A 16,114-nucleotide genomic window follows, 5' to 3' on the forward strand; every position below is an offset into this window, starting at 1 on the left:
AAGAGGCACTTAAAAATACAGTGAAAACACCTACATACACTAGGGTGCACTATGGGTTAGGGTACCACTATGATTGGCATGACCTCTCCTATAAGGCCCTAGTACATAATAGGGCAGGGGGATTAGAACTACTTTTAAGTCCCTAGAATATAATAAGGCATGGCAGTTTAGAGGCCAGCAGCCCTTTCTGCGCTTGCATGTGTGCACTGCTGAAGCCTGAGGTCAGTTTAAAAGTAGCCCTATGTTATAGGGCTGCTTTTAAAATGCAAATTGTGCCCAAACTCGACTTTTGGGTTTGGGGAACTTACAAATTGATCAACTACAATGTTGGGGCAAAATTAAGTGGAAAAATGTTTTCCACTTAACTATGGCTGTATCATATTTGCCACATAATACATCATCTGCTGCATAATCTAACGATTTCCTCCAAAACAATTTTGTAGCTCAAACGGATGCCAAATTACTAAAAGAAATGTGACTTGTGTTTCTGTGAAGTTTAGGGCCCTTTGCAAAGGTTAGTAAAGAAAACAATTCCTAAGAAAGCAATTGGTCCCAGACACTCCTAATGACACTCAAGTTAATACCTGTAGGAGAGTGTAGTATGCAATCAATTCATACAACCGAAAATGTATAATGTAAAGGCACATTCAACAGGGAAATCTCATAGATAAGAGGCCAACCAAAGTCAATTAAATTGCAAACATCAATTTATTTCCCACTGAATCATATTCATAAAATGCAAACTTAGGGGCTGACTACGATGGCAGGCGGACTTCAGTACCACCGCCATCGAATCGGGGAATGGGACCGCTGGCCTTCAAGGTGGAGGCCCCACGATAGGCATTACAATGCGACTGCCACTAAGGTGTTCGCAGTGCCTATCTTTTACTTTGCAGCAGGTGCTGCTGGCTGCATCATCCGCCGCAAAGTAAAAATAAAAAAGGAACATGTTAAATATATCGGTGCCTGCCACATGGTGCAGTGATATGTTGTGGGGCATCATAGATGCCCCCCAGGGCCCATGTCTGGGGGCCAGGGGTAAAGGGGCCTGCTACGGGCCCCCAATGTCCCTTTCGCCAGCATTTCCATGGCAGGTGAAGGAACGCGTTACTTACCTGTAACTGCGGTTATCCAGTATTGGTATCTTTCATAGATTCACATGCCTGAATCATTCCCCGTCGTCGGGAATGGGAGTCGCCGGTAAATAACAAAGTAATGTCCAGAAGACATAAGACAGCCATAGGCCTCAGAGGCCTTAGCTTAGTAAGCTATCCACGTCCTTATGTAAAAAGGACCAAATTTTGGCCAGAGCCAATCAGCTAACACCACCCTCTAGAACCTTCCTGGTAGGAGCTCTAGTCCCTCAGATTTTCGTGAGCACAGTGCTAAGCAGCTGTATACTGAGAGATCCGAGAGAGCCCTTCCAGGGGAGGCGGGTGGGTTGCATGTGAATCTATGAAAGATACCAATACTGGATAACCGCAGTTACAGGTAAGTAACGCGTTCCTTATCCAGTATTAGGGTATCTTTCATAGATTCACATGCCTGAATCAGAGTAGCAAGCAGTGAAAAAAGCACATTTCGAAAGATATGGATAACATACAGGTATTAGATAACCACATCTATCTGAGATAAACAACAGTGCTACTGTAAAGCAATGAATAAGTAATGCATACATTATAGTGCGAAATGTGCATAAACTCAGGATGGTGGGATGAAAGAAAAGGGCTCACCTCTATTTAAAAAGATGACGTAGTACCGCTTGGCCCACTGACGCATCCTTCATGATCTCCGCATCCAGGCAGTAATGCTTGGTGAAGGTATGCGGCGTCTTCCATGTGGCCGCTCTACAAATGTCCACAATGGGCACCCCAGCAAAAAGAGCCATGGAAGTAGACATGGCCCTTGTGGAGTGGGCACGGACCTTTGTTCTCAACGGACGTCCTGCCTGTTGGTGACAGAAAGAAATGGCCGAAGAAATCCAGCGGGAAATGCTCTGTTTTGTGAGCGGAAGCCCTCTTCGAGGTCTGCTGTAGGCTATGAATAGCTGATTTGATTTACGAAAAGATTTCGTTCTCTCAATGTAAAATTTCAAGCAACGCTGAATGTCTAGTGAATGTAGAGTTCGTTCCGCCACTGTTTGTGGATTTGGGAAGAATGATTGTAAAACAATAGGTTCGTTGAGGTGGAAGTGAGATGGAACCTTGGGAATGAAAGCTGGATTTGTGCGGAGAAGGACTCTATCCTTTTTGAATTGCAGGAATGGGTCCTGGATAGAGAATGCTTGGAGCTCTCCCACTCGCCTTGCCGAGGTGAGAGCTAGTAGAAGTGCCACCTTCCAGGAAACAAATTTAAGGTCAGCTCTGTGGATGGGCTCAAACGGGTGCTTCATTAATTGAGCTAGAACTATGTTAAGGTGCCAGGCCGGTGGAACAGGCTTTACTGGAGGGAATGTGCGAAACAGTCCTTTCATGAATTGCTTTATGAGTCTATGAGACCATAAAGAGGGGCCGGAAGAAGATCTTCTGAAACGTGAGATTGCAGCTAGGTGAACTTTAATGGAGGCATGAGCAAGACCAGATTCTGCCAGATGTAAAAGGTAGGGTAAGACTTGTCCTGGGGTGGAAGAGAAAGGATGCAACTTATTCGTCTTACACCAGATACAGAATCTTTTCCACTTGAGTGAGTAGGTCTTGTTGGTACTATCTGCTCGAGCCCGAGCTAGAATTCGTCTGCAGTCTGGAGGAATGTCTAGGCCCCGAAACTCTCTGAACTCAGGAGCCAAGCTGATAACCTGAGAGAGGCTAGATCCGGATGTTGAATCTGCTGATCGCTGAGCGTCAGAAGAGATGGAAACGTTTTCAGCCTGATCGGAGGTTCCTGGGAGAGGAGGTGAAGTTCCGAGAACCAGTGTTGGCGTGGCCAAGCTGGGGCTATCAATATCAAAGTGCAAGGTTCCGCCTTCATCTTCCGTAGTACCCTGGGGATCAGGGGAAATGGCGGAAAGGCGTATGCAAAGACGTTGCACCATGCTATCGAAAAGGCATTCCCCAGGGATCCTGGTTGGGGATGCCAGCTTGCAAAGTATTGGCATTTGGCGTTGCGTTGGGTGGCGAATAGGTCCAGCTGAGGTGTGCCCCATTGGGCGAAGATATTGTTGAGGACCTGCTGATCCAGTTCCCACTCGTGGCACGCTGCCTGCCTCCTGCTTAGATAATCTGCCAACACATTGTGGGTGCCTGGAACATAATCTGCTCGGAGAGAGATGTTGTGGCGGAGCAGCCAGTTCCAGATTTTCTGCGATTCGCGCGAAAGTGTCAGTGAACGAGTCCCTCCCTGCTTGTTCAGGTAGTGCATTGTCGTGGTGTTGTCTGTCCGGACAAGCACTACTGAGTTCTTTATCCTCGGGAGGAAAGCCACTAGAGCTAGGTAGACTGCTCGGAGCTCTAAAAGGTTGATATGAAGCATTTTCTCCGAAAGGGACCACTTTCCGCTTATCTGTAGCTCCTGAAGGAAAGCTCCCCAGCCTTCCAAGGAGGCGTCCGTGGTGATTATATGAGGAGTAGCAGGAAGCAAGAAAGGCAAGCCTTGCGAAAGGTTCTTGGGGCGAACCCACCATTGCAGAGCCTGTTTGATCGCCGGGGTTACTTGGATGACGTCGTCGAAAGACCCTGTACACTGGATCCACTGGTTCGACAGAGCCTCTTGTAGGGGTCGCATCCGTAAGCGGCAATGTGGGATTAATAGAATGCAGGAGGACATCATCCCGAGGAGGGATTTGAAGAGGCGCACCGAGAGTGTCTTTCTTGTCATTACCTGGAGTGCCAGAGATTGAAGTTTGTCCTGGCGTTCCTGTGACGGGAATGCTTTCCTGTGGATGGTGTCTAGTGTGGCTCCCAAAAATTGCATGCATTGGGATGGTTGCAGGACAGATTTGTCGTGGTTGAGAGTGAGCCCCAGCGACTCGAAGAGTGTCAGACAAGCGTTGGAAGATCTTATCACGCCTTCTTGTGATGGGGACTTGATAAGCCAGTCGTCTAAATACGGGAAGACTTGGTGGTGGGAACGGCGTAGGTACGCCGCCACTGGTGCTAGGCATTTGGTGAAAATGCGTGGCGCCGATTTGAGCCCAAAAGGCAGAACCCGAAACTGGTAATGCCTGCCCGCCACCATGAAACGCAGGAACTTCTTGTGGTTGCGGTGTATTGGGACATGAAAATAGGCGTCCTGAAGGTCCACCGACACCATGTAGTCGTTTGCGTTGAGTAAATGCAAAACCTCCTGTATGGTAATCATTCGAAACGACTGTTTTTTCAGAAATTTGTTGAGATTTCTGAGGTCCAATATGGGTCTCCATTTTTTCTCTTTCTTTCGGATGAGAAAGAAATGGGAGTAGAACCCTCTCCCTCGTTGGCTTAGGGGAACTTTCTCTATAGCTCCCTTTAGAAGCATAATCTTTATTTCTTGGAGTAATGGGCGCAGGTTTTTGTGAGCCCTTTGGCGGGGAGGAGTTTGAGGAGGAATTTGTATGAATTCCAGGGAATGGCCGAATTGTATTAATTGGAGGACCCATCGGTCCGTAGTTATCGTTTGCCAATTTTTGAGAAAATGGGAGATTTTTCCGCCAATTTTGAAGGATGGAGACAAGTTTGTGACCGGCTGCATCTGGAAGTCATTGCCGCCGCGCGGCACCCTTTTGTCTTCCTCCTCTGTTACGAAAGGAAGTTTTGTGGTAAGACGACTGTTGTCGCTGCTGAGATTGTGGACGGTACTGCTGGGAAGAGGAGAAAGAGGAACGCTGTTGAAAGTCTCCTCTGGAGGAAGTCTGACCTCTTCCTCTGGACCCACGAAAGGAAGGGTTCCGAGATTGCAGAGACCCCAGGGCTCTGGCAGTATCTGTATCTTTTTTGATACCTTGCAATGCCTCGTCAATAAGAGGACCGAATAGAAGCTGGCCATCATAAGGCATGTCCAGGACTTTTGTCTGGACCTCCGGCCTGAAAGAAGTTGCCTTGAGCCAACCCTGGCGCCGGAGAACAGCCGCACCAGCCAGCTGTCTAAAACCTGTGGAAGCAATATCCATTGCACAGTCTATCAGTTCCGTGGCAGATCGTTCACCCTCCAACAGAATCTTCCTTGCCTCTTCTTTTAAGTCAGAAGGCAAATCCGCTAGATATGGGGCAATGTCCGCCCACATTTGTCGGTTGTACCGTCCCAATAGTGCAGTAGCGTTGGAGGCACGCACTGTCAAGGCTGACATAGAGGAGAAACGTTTCCCTATGTTATCCATACGTCGCCCTTCTTTATCCGGCGGAGCTGTCAACAGCGCAGCTGGGTTGTTTGCCCTCCTCTGCGCAGCCTGAGTGATAACCGAGTCCGGCTTTGGATGGCCTGTAAGACAAACCGGAGCCGTGTCCGGAGCTTTATATTTCTTGTCCAGGCGTGGTAGAACCGGTGGCACTGATGAAGGGTTCTGCATTATCTTTATGCCCTGGTCCCAAATATAATCAATTATCGGAATTGCCCGGACGGACTTCTTGAAGGGTTCCTTAAAGTCATATAAGAAACAGTCTTGTTGATGCGAAGGCATCGGGATCTGGAAGCGCTGGGCCGCTCTTTCAATGATGTTGTGGAAACCGCCGATGTCGTCGGGCGGTGAGTCGGCTGTGGTAGGGACAGGCGAAACAGGAGCCGGAAGGATGTAATCGTCCCATTCATCTTGTTGGGATTGGACGTCCTGGAGTTCTCCTTCCTCAGGTTCCTCCTCCTCCTCCTCCTCGTCGTCCGTGGTGGGCCGAGGCGGAGGTGCCGTCCTCTCCAAAAGCAGTGGAGGCGGTCGTGGCCGTGGAGTGGAAGGTCCCGCAGGCATCGGTGGAGGTGCCGGAGTCGGAAAACGCTGCTTATAGTCCGTTATTAAGAGCTGAAGGTCTGTGACCAAGGCTGCCGGTAGACACACCATGGAAGGTGGAGGCGGCATGTATTCTTGATGAGGAACCTCCTCATAGTCCTGGGGATTGTCTTCGTAATCCGAGACATCCTGGTACTTTACATGGAGCTGTGATGGACTAGTCGCCGCAGGAAAGAGACTAGCGTCATCCGAATCCTCCTCTTCAAAGAGACGAGTGGGAGGCAAGGTTGAGACCTTACTGGGCGAAGTGAGGGCCGGAGTTAATGCACGCTTGGTTATTTGTACATGCACAAATGTACCCTGGTAGTCCGTGTCCATACCCCTCAAGGGGCTCGATGGTATAGCTGTAACCGACGTTACAGGTATCAATGCAGTCGACGAGATCGTCGTCGGGGTCGTCGTCAACGACGAGGATGATGAAGACGGTCTCCTCGTCGATGACGCCGACGATGACGTCGACGACGGCGTCGACGGTGATATTCTCGTCGACGGTGCCTTCGTCGACGGTGCCTTCGTCGACGGTGCCTTCGTCGACGGTGCCTTCGTCGACGGTGTCGTCGACGATGATGATGTTGATGAAGCTCTCGTCGACGGTGTCGTCGTCGACCCTCCCGTCGACAGCTTACTCGACGACGACGACTTTTTTATGGCTAACGTCGACGGAATTGTCTTGCCTGCCGTCGACGATGGAGTTGTCGTCGTCGAGGACATGGAATGGGATGTCATCGTCGATAGAGTCGTCGTCGACGATGTAACTGAAATCGCTGTCGAAGGAGACTTTCTCGTCGACGCTACTGTCGACATTGTCGTCGACGAGGTGGCAATAGGCTTTTTGAAGGTGTGGGGCATCACCTTAGGAGACAAGCTCCCTGGAACAGGCGAATCCTGGACCTCTGAAGACTTTTTCTGCGTCTTCTTTTGAGGTGGCTGCGACGAAGGGCCCGGCGATGCCACCCTTGGTCTTTTAGATGAGGAGTGAGACGCAACTGAGGAACTCTCACTCTCCTCAGAGGACACCACATCCTTGTCCTTTAGCCTTTGCAGCCAGATTAAAAGGCGCCCCTCTCGGTCTTTCAAGGTCTTAGAAGAGAAAGTCCGACATACCTTGCAGTCCTTAGAACTATGACTGGGATAGAGGCAATACAAGCAGTCCTTGTGTTGGTCGTCGATATGTAGCCTCTTCTTTCCGCAAGAGGCGCAGGGCCTGAATAAACCCTTCTTAGGTGTATCAGCCATGCTGAAAATCCAGAAAGTTGAGAAGAAATACTGTCAAATCCAAAGAAATGAGCAGAGCTCAGTGGAGACTCCCTTAGCACGACGTGCGGTAGAAAATCTGAGGGACTAGAGCTCCTACCAGGAAGGTTCTAGAGGGTGGTGTTAGCTGATTGGCTCTGGCCAAAATTTGGTCCTTTTTACATAAGGACGTGGATAGCTTACTAAGCTAAGGCCTCTGAGGCCTATGGCTGTCTTATGTCTTCTGGACATTACTTTGTTATTTACCGGCGACTCCCATTCCCGACGACGGGGAATGATTCAGGCATGTGAATCTATGAAAGATACCCTAATACTGGATAACCACCATTGATAAGCTGCCGGGTAAGGGACATCGTAATCCCTGCTGCGGTGCATGGTAGGCACCACCAGCATTGTAGGAACCACGAGCCCCTCCACCACACCGGCGGGCTCAAGAAGCCCGTCGGGTGCGTGGTGGTTGGTCTTTCCGACCGCCAGGTAACCACCCGCCATTGTAATATGGCAGGCTGTGATGCAGTCACCAATGGCGGTGTGACCGCCACCGACGGGGTGACGTGGCGGTCCCACTGCCATTATAATCACCCCCTAAGTTTGGTGTGCATGCAAATCCTACACTGCCAACCCCTGGCAAGTTGCACTGCTAGTGCTGGAAAAAGGCCAATGGAGGTACCAATGGGTGAGGTGGACTGGCCTCAAGGGTCTTGTGACCTCAGTGACAGATTCACTGTCGATCTAGGATGTGCTTCTTCATATGCCTGCCCGTAAGACTGGAAGTGAACTGCAGTATGGATTGTGGTGGACAGGTCCACCTGCGGGTGCTAAGACACCTGGGCTTCTAAGGTCTATCGGGCCTTCTAAGGTGTAGCATCGGAATAAGCTCTGTCAGGAGTGTGGTATGGTGAACTGGTCATGAAGGTCTGAACATGGTTCTCCAGTTCCAAATTCAGCAGCTCTGGCCAGAGAGCCACATTCTCTCCCACACTGAACACCATACTGCCCCACTGAGAGAAACTCGCACTGCCTTCAGCACAACTCAATTGTGCTGCGACTAAATTCAAATTATGCACTAGACAACAGGAAAATGCTGCCTGAAAAAAAATGAATAACACCCTGGAAAAAGCAAACACTCATAGGGAATGCAAGAATAAGCAAAGCATGTGAACTGTAATCAGAAAAAAACATGGTTACCTTAACGGTTTTAAACTCATTCAGAAATCAGTAAGTGATTTTGCCTGAAAAGTTCAAGACATGGCTACAGGACCAGGAAGGGACCCCTTTCAATGTCCATTGCTTATATACTTTCAAAATGTATGCAGTTTGGTTTAAAAAAGACCACATCCCCAAACACAGAGCCACATTTTATAAGCTAAAATAATTAAAAAGTTGAAAACGATCATATTAAACGTTTCCACTCTACCCATCAACCAGGTATTGCAGTCCCTTTAGGAATGGCGCACTTACCCACCCTGGGAAAACAATGTTGTTCAAAGAATGAAGATAAAAAGAAAGTAGCGCTTTCACTGGCAAACTCTGTAAAGTGGCGCTAATGTGTGTGGGTGTAAATAACATTCTGGCCTGTCTGCTGTCCACTCTGTATTGCTTTATTTAGGTATTTAACTATTTTTTCTCTCCATTCCGAGGTTTTTCTTTTCAATAGAAAACGGTCAGAAAATGAGGACATTTACAGCCAAAGTGTTCAGCCTTTTTTGGATCAATTTCACAGGGGAACAAATAAAGAAAAGGAGAGGCAAGAGGGAGTACCTTAAAAGCTGCCTCTTGAAATCAGCACGTAAGCAGGAGCGAGACAGTGACAGAAAGAGATGGAGGAATAAAGAGAGAAGGGCAGCCGCCAGAGGCAGATCAGGAGTAGTGGACACGGTCCTTTGCCATGAAGGAAGAGAGACAGCGTTTATTTTTTCTCCGTTCTCTGCCCTTCCCAGAACGGCTGAGCCTTCCTGCAGCAAAACAAAAGGCAGAGGGCGGGTGGCCTCTGACTCCAGGCAGGTCAAGTGCAGGGCCATTAGGTAGCGCTTTCGCGTGCTAATGGCCCTGCGATAACAGAAGGGAGAGGGGAAATTCCTTATTCCCCTCGTCCCCCCCACCCTTGTCCCCCGTGTCCCCCCCACTCCAAAATCTGGGGGGGGGGTATATCCCCCGCGTCCCCCCACACTTCCTACGCCCATGGCCATTACAGCACTAAGTGTAAACCATCATTCTGAAGGAGGCATGGCCATCAGCCTCAGTATTTGAGTACTGAGCGGGTGTGTTAAAAAGGCCATGAATGTGGAGTTGCGCTAGCCAGAAGCCACGCCCACAGGTCACTGCAGACGTGACAGCCGTTGACAGGCCGCTTTCCAGGGTGGCGTTCGCACGTGTGCTGTTTTTGGTGCTTTTAAATGTCACTGGGTGGTGTGTCTGCCTTACTTCAGTGCCAGGGCTCGGCCTGTCCACTCCCCGGGATGAGGTGAGTCACTCTGGGCTTGTCAGGGTGTAGCCCCTGCAGTGCATTCAAGTGACTTTTTCCAGCATAAAAAAAAAAACTGACAACACTTGGTGGCCTGGAGGTTTCTCCCTCATTGCTGTTCTCGAACATATATCAGGTTGAAGGGGGCACGTGTTATTCTGTTACCTCGTGTGCAGCCAAACTAAGAAAGCAGCGCGTGCCTCTCCTTCTCTCTCTACCACTTCAAGTGTGTCAGGGGAACGTAATGACGCAGAAAGATGGCGTCTGTCAAGTGTTCACTGGCAGGTGTTAAAGTTGAAAAAAGTGACCGAACTTACAATGGAAACAATTAAAATGACCTGAGGATTGTGGGTGATGGTACCGTGGAGGTGTTGGGGGCCATTCAATGTTCCCCTAAAAGTCTTGGTTAAACAGCTGGAATGACGAGAGGGCAGGGCAGAGTGAGACAAGCGTCAGGTAGGGCCTGGCGTGTGATTAACGCTGCTTAAGACATACGGGCGTTTGCAGGTCACAGGTGCGAAAAGTTTCTCAGCCTTTTATCTTTCAAATGCCGAGAAATTAAGTGTCATTACCTCGGCGATGCCTGCTATTTCCAGCCACTCGCACGGCAGCTGCGGCATTAAGTTGGACATCAAAGGTATTATTAGGCAAACCTGAACCAAGACACCCAACCATCATAAACCCATTATCTAAAGGTAGATTAGATGTGTAGGCACTAGACATGTGCTATAAATACATACACAATATATCCAACCAGTTGTGGTTAGTTAAAACCATATATTTTATGAAAACCTACAGGAGATGAAAAGGTTTATTCAAGGAGATTGTGGTCTGTAGAACCTGCTATAGTGCCAGCATGCTGCCTCGGAGCCACTTCACGGCGCTTTAGGCCAGCTTGAAAACAGGTAGCATGTGCTTCTCTTCGGTGTAATATTTTGCACGGAGGTTGACTGGGGCATGCTTTGGAACCTTGGGAAATGCGCCAGCAGAGATAATGAACCTTTTTTTTTTATTTATTTCAAAAGATCTTGAAGAGACAGGATACCATGGCTGAAGCTGACGGGCAATGAAACGCCGAGGGTAACACATACTATGCAGTAAGTTCTTGTGAAGTTGTGCTGACAGCTCCTGTCCTCGCCACACAGAGGGCTGCTATCTGCTGCCACCATCTCACACCCGGGCAGCAGAGTCGCGCGGCACCAGTGCTGTCCCTATGGCCACTCCTCCCCCCGATGACATCCCAGAATGGCTGCTGTTCCCACCACACAACCTGCCAGAGTGGTTGTCACCCCCCCAACACACAACCGGGCAGCATCGCTGCTGTCCCACCACACAACCCGTCAGAGTGGCTGTCATCCCCCAAACACACAACCGGGCAGCATCGCTGCTGTTCCCACCACACAACCCATAAGAGTGGCTGTCATCCCCCAAACACACAACCGGGCAGCATCGCTGCTGTTCCCACCACACAACCCGTCAGAGAGTTTGTGATTCCCCCAGCACACAACCAGGCAGCATCGCTGCTGTCCCACCACACAACCTGCCATAGTGGCTGTCATCTCCCCAACACACAACCGGATAGCATCGCTGCTGTTCCCACCACACAACCCGTCAGGCTGTCATCCCCCAAACACACAACCGGGCAGCATCGCTGCTGTCCCCACCACACAACCCGTCAGAGCGGCTGTCACCCCCCCAACACACAACCGGGCAGCATCGCTGCTGTCCCCACCACACAACCCGTCAGAGTGGCTGTCATCCCCCAAACACACAACCGGGCAGCATCGCTGCTGTTCCCACCACACAACCTGCCATAGTGGCTGTCATCTCCCCAACACACAACCGGGCAGCAACGCTGCTGTTCCCACCACACAACCTGCCATAGTGGCTGTCATCTCCCCAACACACAACCGGGCAGCATCGCTGCTGTTCCCACCACACAACCCGTCAGAGAGGTTGTGATTCCCCCAACACACAACCAGGCAGCATCGCTGCTGTCCCACCACACAACCTGCCATAGTGGCTGTCATCTCCCCAACACACAACCAGGCAGCATCGCTGCTGTCCCACCACACAACCTGCCATAGTGGCTGTCATCTCCCCAACACACAACCGGGCAGCAACGCTGCTGTTTCCACCACACAACCTGCCATAGTGGCTGTCATCTCCCCAACACACAACCGGGCAGCATCGCTGCTGTCCCCACCACACAACTTGTCAAGCATGGCTATTTACCCACGTCACAACCTTGTAAACATGGCTGCAGTCCACGTCTCACAACCCGTAAATAATGGCTGCGGACCCCACCACATCACATTTTAGAAGAGCTGCTGTCCCCACCACAGAACCCGTGGAGTGTGGCTACTTTCCTCACCACACAATCTGACATCATGGCTGCAGTCTCACCACACAATCTGGTAGGGAGGCTGCTGTGCACAACACACAACCTGCCAGCACAGCTGTTGTCTCCTCCACACAATCTGGCCGCTTGGCTTTTTATCCCAGCTTTACAAACTCTTGCATTATGCAACACAATAGACTTGGGTCTGTGTTTGCAGCGGTTAAAGGGGAGCGAGAATGCACATGACATGAGAAGGTGCGTAAACGCACTCACTGCCAGAAACACACACGCCTGGCCACCTTCCTGCTGCAAACCCAAAGTAACAATTACTCAGAAGCCTTGGAGACTGGAAACTTCCAGGGTGCTCCTGGCATCACAGATCCGTGAGGGCATGCCAGCCAGTGGCATCTTCACTCAGACTCCAGTTTAATAATATATCATGGTATGGCATAGCAACGCAAAACACTCTATATAACAGACCACAGCATATCTGAACATAATGTACCTTATCAAACAACACCATCACATCGTGCAAACAGCAAGGGGCGAGTTACATAACATGTGGCAACTGTTACAGCGTGTAACGTGCCGGCCCTTTACCAGCATAACAAACACACTTTACCATAATAAAATAAAATCATACTACAACCTAACCTGATCCCGGGTCTCTATTTTCCCACATACATGCGCAAGTAGCTTTCACATCCCGGTTTTATTCTTTGCAGTATAGTAAATAAGGTCTGTTTTTGCGATCAAAAAAATTGAGGCTAGAAGTACCAGATGTAAATAAATACAAGGTTGTCTTTTATCCAGTAGTTCTTCGTGCATTGCAGAGGAAACTTGACACCTCTCTAAAGCGGTCCGTCCTAATTCAGCAACGTAAAATCACAGCAACAGCCAAGCGGAGGGTGGGCTAAGGAGGGGCGGGGTTAACGGAGCCCCAGCATCTCTGCACTAAAGCGTGCCCGAGGCATCTATGCACTGGAGAGTGAAAGTCCGTGCAGGCTCCACAGACGGCGGTAGCCCAGAGGCAGCACGCAAGCCCCTGGAGACAGACACATATGCGCTGCCCGCACAACCCGTGCCCGAGGCTCCGGACACAAGTGACCCCAGCCCCCTGCGAAGTACCTGACTCGGTCCTGCTCTCTCCTCCTCAGCTGCTCGTCTCTCTCCAGCACCTGCAGGATCTTGTTCGCTTCTTCTTCGTTGAGGAAGCTGAGGTCCAGCCCGCTCTTGTCTTTCGTCATGTTGTCCTTGCAGGGTTTCAAAAGTCAGCAGCACCCAGGGCTCGGTGTAATTACGCTGGCATGGCACGGGTATTGCAGCATGTCCGCGCGCGCAGCCCGTCTCCGACTCGCATCCAAGGCAACCGCACGTCTGGGCGAATTCAGAAATTATACACTAAACGGAGCTGCCCGCACCTAAGGGGCTTGTTTTGGCAACACCCAAGTGACTGACGGGCGTTTAGGCCAATCGCAAACATCTACCTCTGCCAAGCCTCCAATGGGGCCCCGAGTTAGGGCGGGCTCTGCCCAGGAGCGCTCAGTAGAAAGTGCATACCTGCGCCAGCAGCAGGAATAGGTACAGTCAAATATTTGCTCTAAGCATGGGACAATTACGACCCTGTCCTGGTTGTCTTGAAGTGCAGATGACTTACAAGATGTTTTATGTTGTTTCGCATGCTCTCTCCTTGTGCTGCTCATTAAAGTGTGTGCCTAACTGAGTCGAGCACACGTTCACAGAGAGTGACAGCCCTCACGTCTTCTCACTTACAGCAGAGTTATTGCCTGACCCCGTCGTCTCACTAGAACACTTCTCCTCCAGACCGGGGCTTGCCATAACAACGCAGTGCACTGCACTCTGGGACTTGTCGTCTCGGTCCAATTGAAAAGAACGGATTGTACTTATTTACATGAAAACAACCAGCTCGGAAGAAAAAAAAATTCTGAGAAGTGTGTGTGTGCGTGCCGGTGCCATTCGGCAATGGGGCATTCAACCCGTTCACCTATTTTTTATATTACTTTATATCACTTGGTATTACGTTGCTTGCAGCCCTGAAATTATAAATGGGGAAAGTAAAGCTCCAACTAACAATAATGCAGCGCGAGAAAAACAAAACTAGGCAGCTGAGATTTCTGAAGTAAGTTTTTTAATGTATAGTAATTGCATTTATATAGCGCTTACTACCCTTGACGAGGCGTCAAAGCGCTTTTTCGGTGAGTAGCACGCTACTCCGGAACCCATAAAGGAATAGTGGTAAATTAGTAGAGTGAACTATGAAAGTAATTTGAGTGGTGGATATGTTATTTGGATTGAGAAGGATAGTTAGTGGAGGGATAGAAGAGGGAACACGTTTGCATTTATACAGCGCTTGCTAACCCTCATGAGGTGGTGAAGCACTTCCCGGTAAGTAGCATGCTACTCTGGAACTAACAGGATTAGTGGGGAATTAGTATAGGGAAGCATGAAATTAATTTGAGTGGTGGACACGTAAGTCTGTTATTTGGATTGAAAAGGAATAGTGGAGGGATAAAAGAGGGACGGGTCTTGATTTTTTTTTAGTTCATAGCAGTAGGAGGGGGTTTGGGATGAGTAAAAGGGAGGTGGAGAGGGTAGGGTTGGAGGGTTTAGAAAGGCTTGTTTGGGAGATCTGAATAGTAGAAGAGGTACGGGATGATGCAAGGAGGGGTAGAGGAGGGAAGAGTCTAGCCAGGATTATTTTGGGAATCATAGTAGTGGTATGGGGTATGGGATGAATTAAAGAGTGGAGGTAGAGGATATATTGATAGAGGTATAGGGTGAGAAATAGGGTAGTGCATTGAAAAGAGTAGTAGAATGAGGTTTATGAGTATAACAAAGACTCTGTGCAGAAGAAGCAAGAGACAAGAGAGCTCCTGATGTTACACAGATCCAGGGCTATAAATGGAAACACTGTTCTGGGAACTCATACATTGAGGGCAATCAGAAGGGGGTGGAGTCACAAGAGGCAGAATCATAAAAAGCAGACTAACAGTTAACATATAATTTTTTTTTTTTTTACAAAGACATTGGCACCAAGAAGAAATGTGACAGTAAATCTGTTCTGGCCTAATTGGTTGCAAAGGGTGCATCTTAAAATATCTTATGGGGTTAAAGCACCTGTAAAGACAGCTTTGTGTACCCAGTAAATCGCAGGGAATAATAATAGAGGTAAGAAACCTCTGGTGGTTAGAACACTTGCTGACGAGATCTGTATTTTTTGTTTAGTCACAGTGTAGACACATAAAGCGGCTTAGAAGGTTAATGTGTCTCCAGCAAGGCACCTCGTGTTACATGCAGATGACAGATTATTATGTGGATAGGTAAGTGGGTCCCTGCCTTTGACACAGAGATCCTTTCATTACTTAGAATTCATACATTTCAATCTCTGTAATATAGAACAGTTAGATAAGAACCAGCACACACGCATTTAAACGCGTTACAATCACGCGCCGGTGCCTTCCCATCCAGCTCGATACAGCCGGAGGTACCGACGGACAGGTTAGTGTTATCTACACTTAGCCAATATCAGTTCTGCTTTTTTACCCGTAAGACACTTCTCAGTAGTGTACTTAAGCGCTGCCTCTACTCCCGTCTTTCAATGTGGCCTTTTCACTTTTCATTTCGGCCGTGTATTGAATAGTCCATTTCCGCTTGACTTAGCCGTTTTATGAAATGGCCTACAATTATCTCCTTTCGAATCCGCCACGGTATCTGTTCACAATGTGGCTGATATGTTGAGGGAATAGCGGATGCCCTTTAGAACAGACGTACAAGAGCCCATTCTTATTTTAACCTTGAGACGCAATGTTGTGTGGAAAGAAGTCTTTTGATTAGGATACCTATACACTTCTTCTGTGTCACGAGTGAGTAGACAACCACGGGCATGTACATTTTTAGGAGCATTCATATAAATAGAGATGAGTTTTACTTAGCTTCTATCTGTTTTCCCTTTTGTCTATATCATCTCAACAAACAAATTGTGTTATAAACCCATTGAAGGTTGAACTAATTTTAACCATAATTTCGAGATGTGATTTAGCGCGATGTTGTTTTAGTGTTCAAGGTGGATAGCGTATTGTAAAATATATGTTATACCCATCTGTTTTCACACAGAGCGGGGCCTCAT

General features: G+C 48.8%; 1 protein-coding gene across 3 annotated transcripts in view; it reads right to left on the minus strand.

The window, feature by feature from the left end:
• Positions 1-16,114, minus strand: part of EXPH5 (exophilin 5) — a 533,865-nt gene that overhangs the window by 355,328 nt on the left and 162,423 nt on the right. Inside the window, exon 1 of one of the 3 annotated variants that reach the window (XM_085621526.1) lies at positions 13,096-13,363. The exons of the other annotated variants lie outside the window; for them this stretch is intronic. Coding sequence (XP_085477652.1) covers positions 13,096-13,214 — 119 coding nt within the window. The 5' untranslated portion in view covers positions 13,215-13,363. Of the gene's footprint in view, positions 1-13,095; positions 13,364-16,114 lie in introns of those variants that run through there. 3 annotated transcript variants of the gene reach the window in all.

Source organism: Triturus cristatus, chromosome 8, assembly GCF_964204655.1.
Source record: "Triturus cristatus chromosome 8, aTriCri1.1, whole genome shotgun sequence".
Lineage (NCBI taxonomy): Eukaryota > Metazoa > Chordata > Amphibia > Caudata > Salamandridae > Triturus > Triturus cristatus.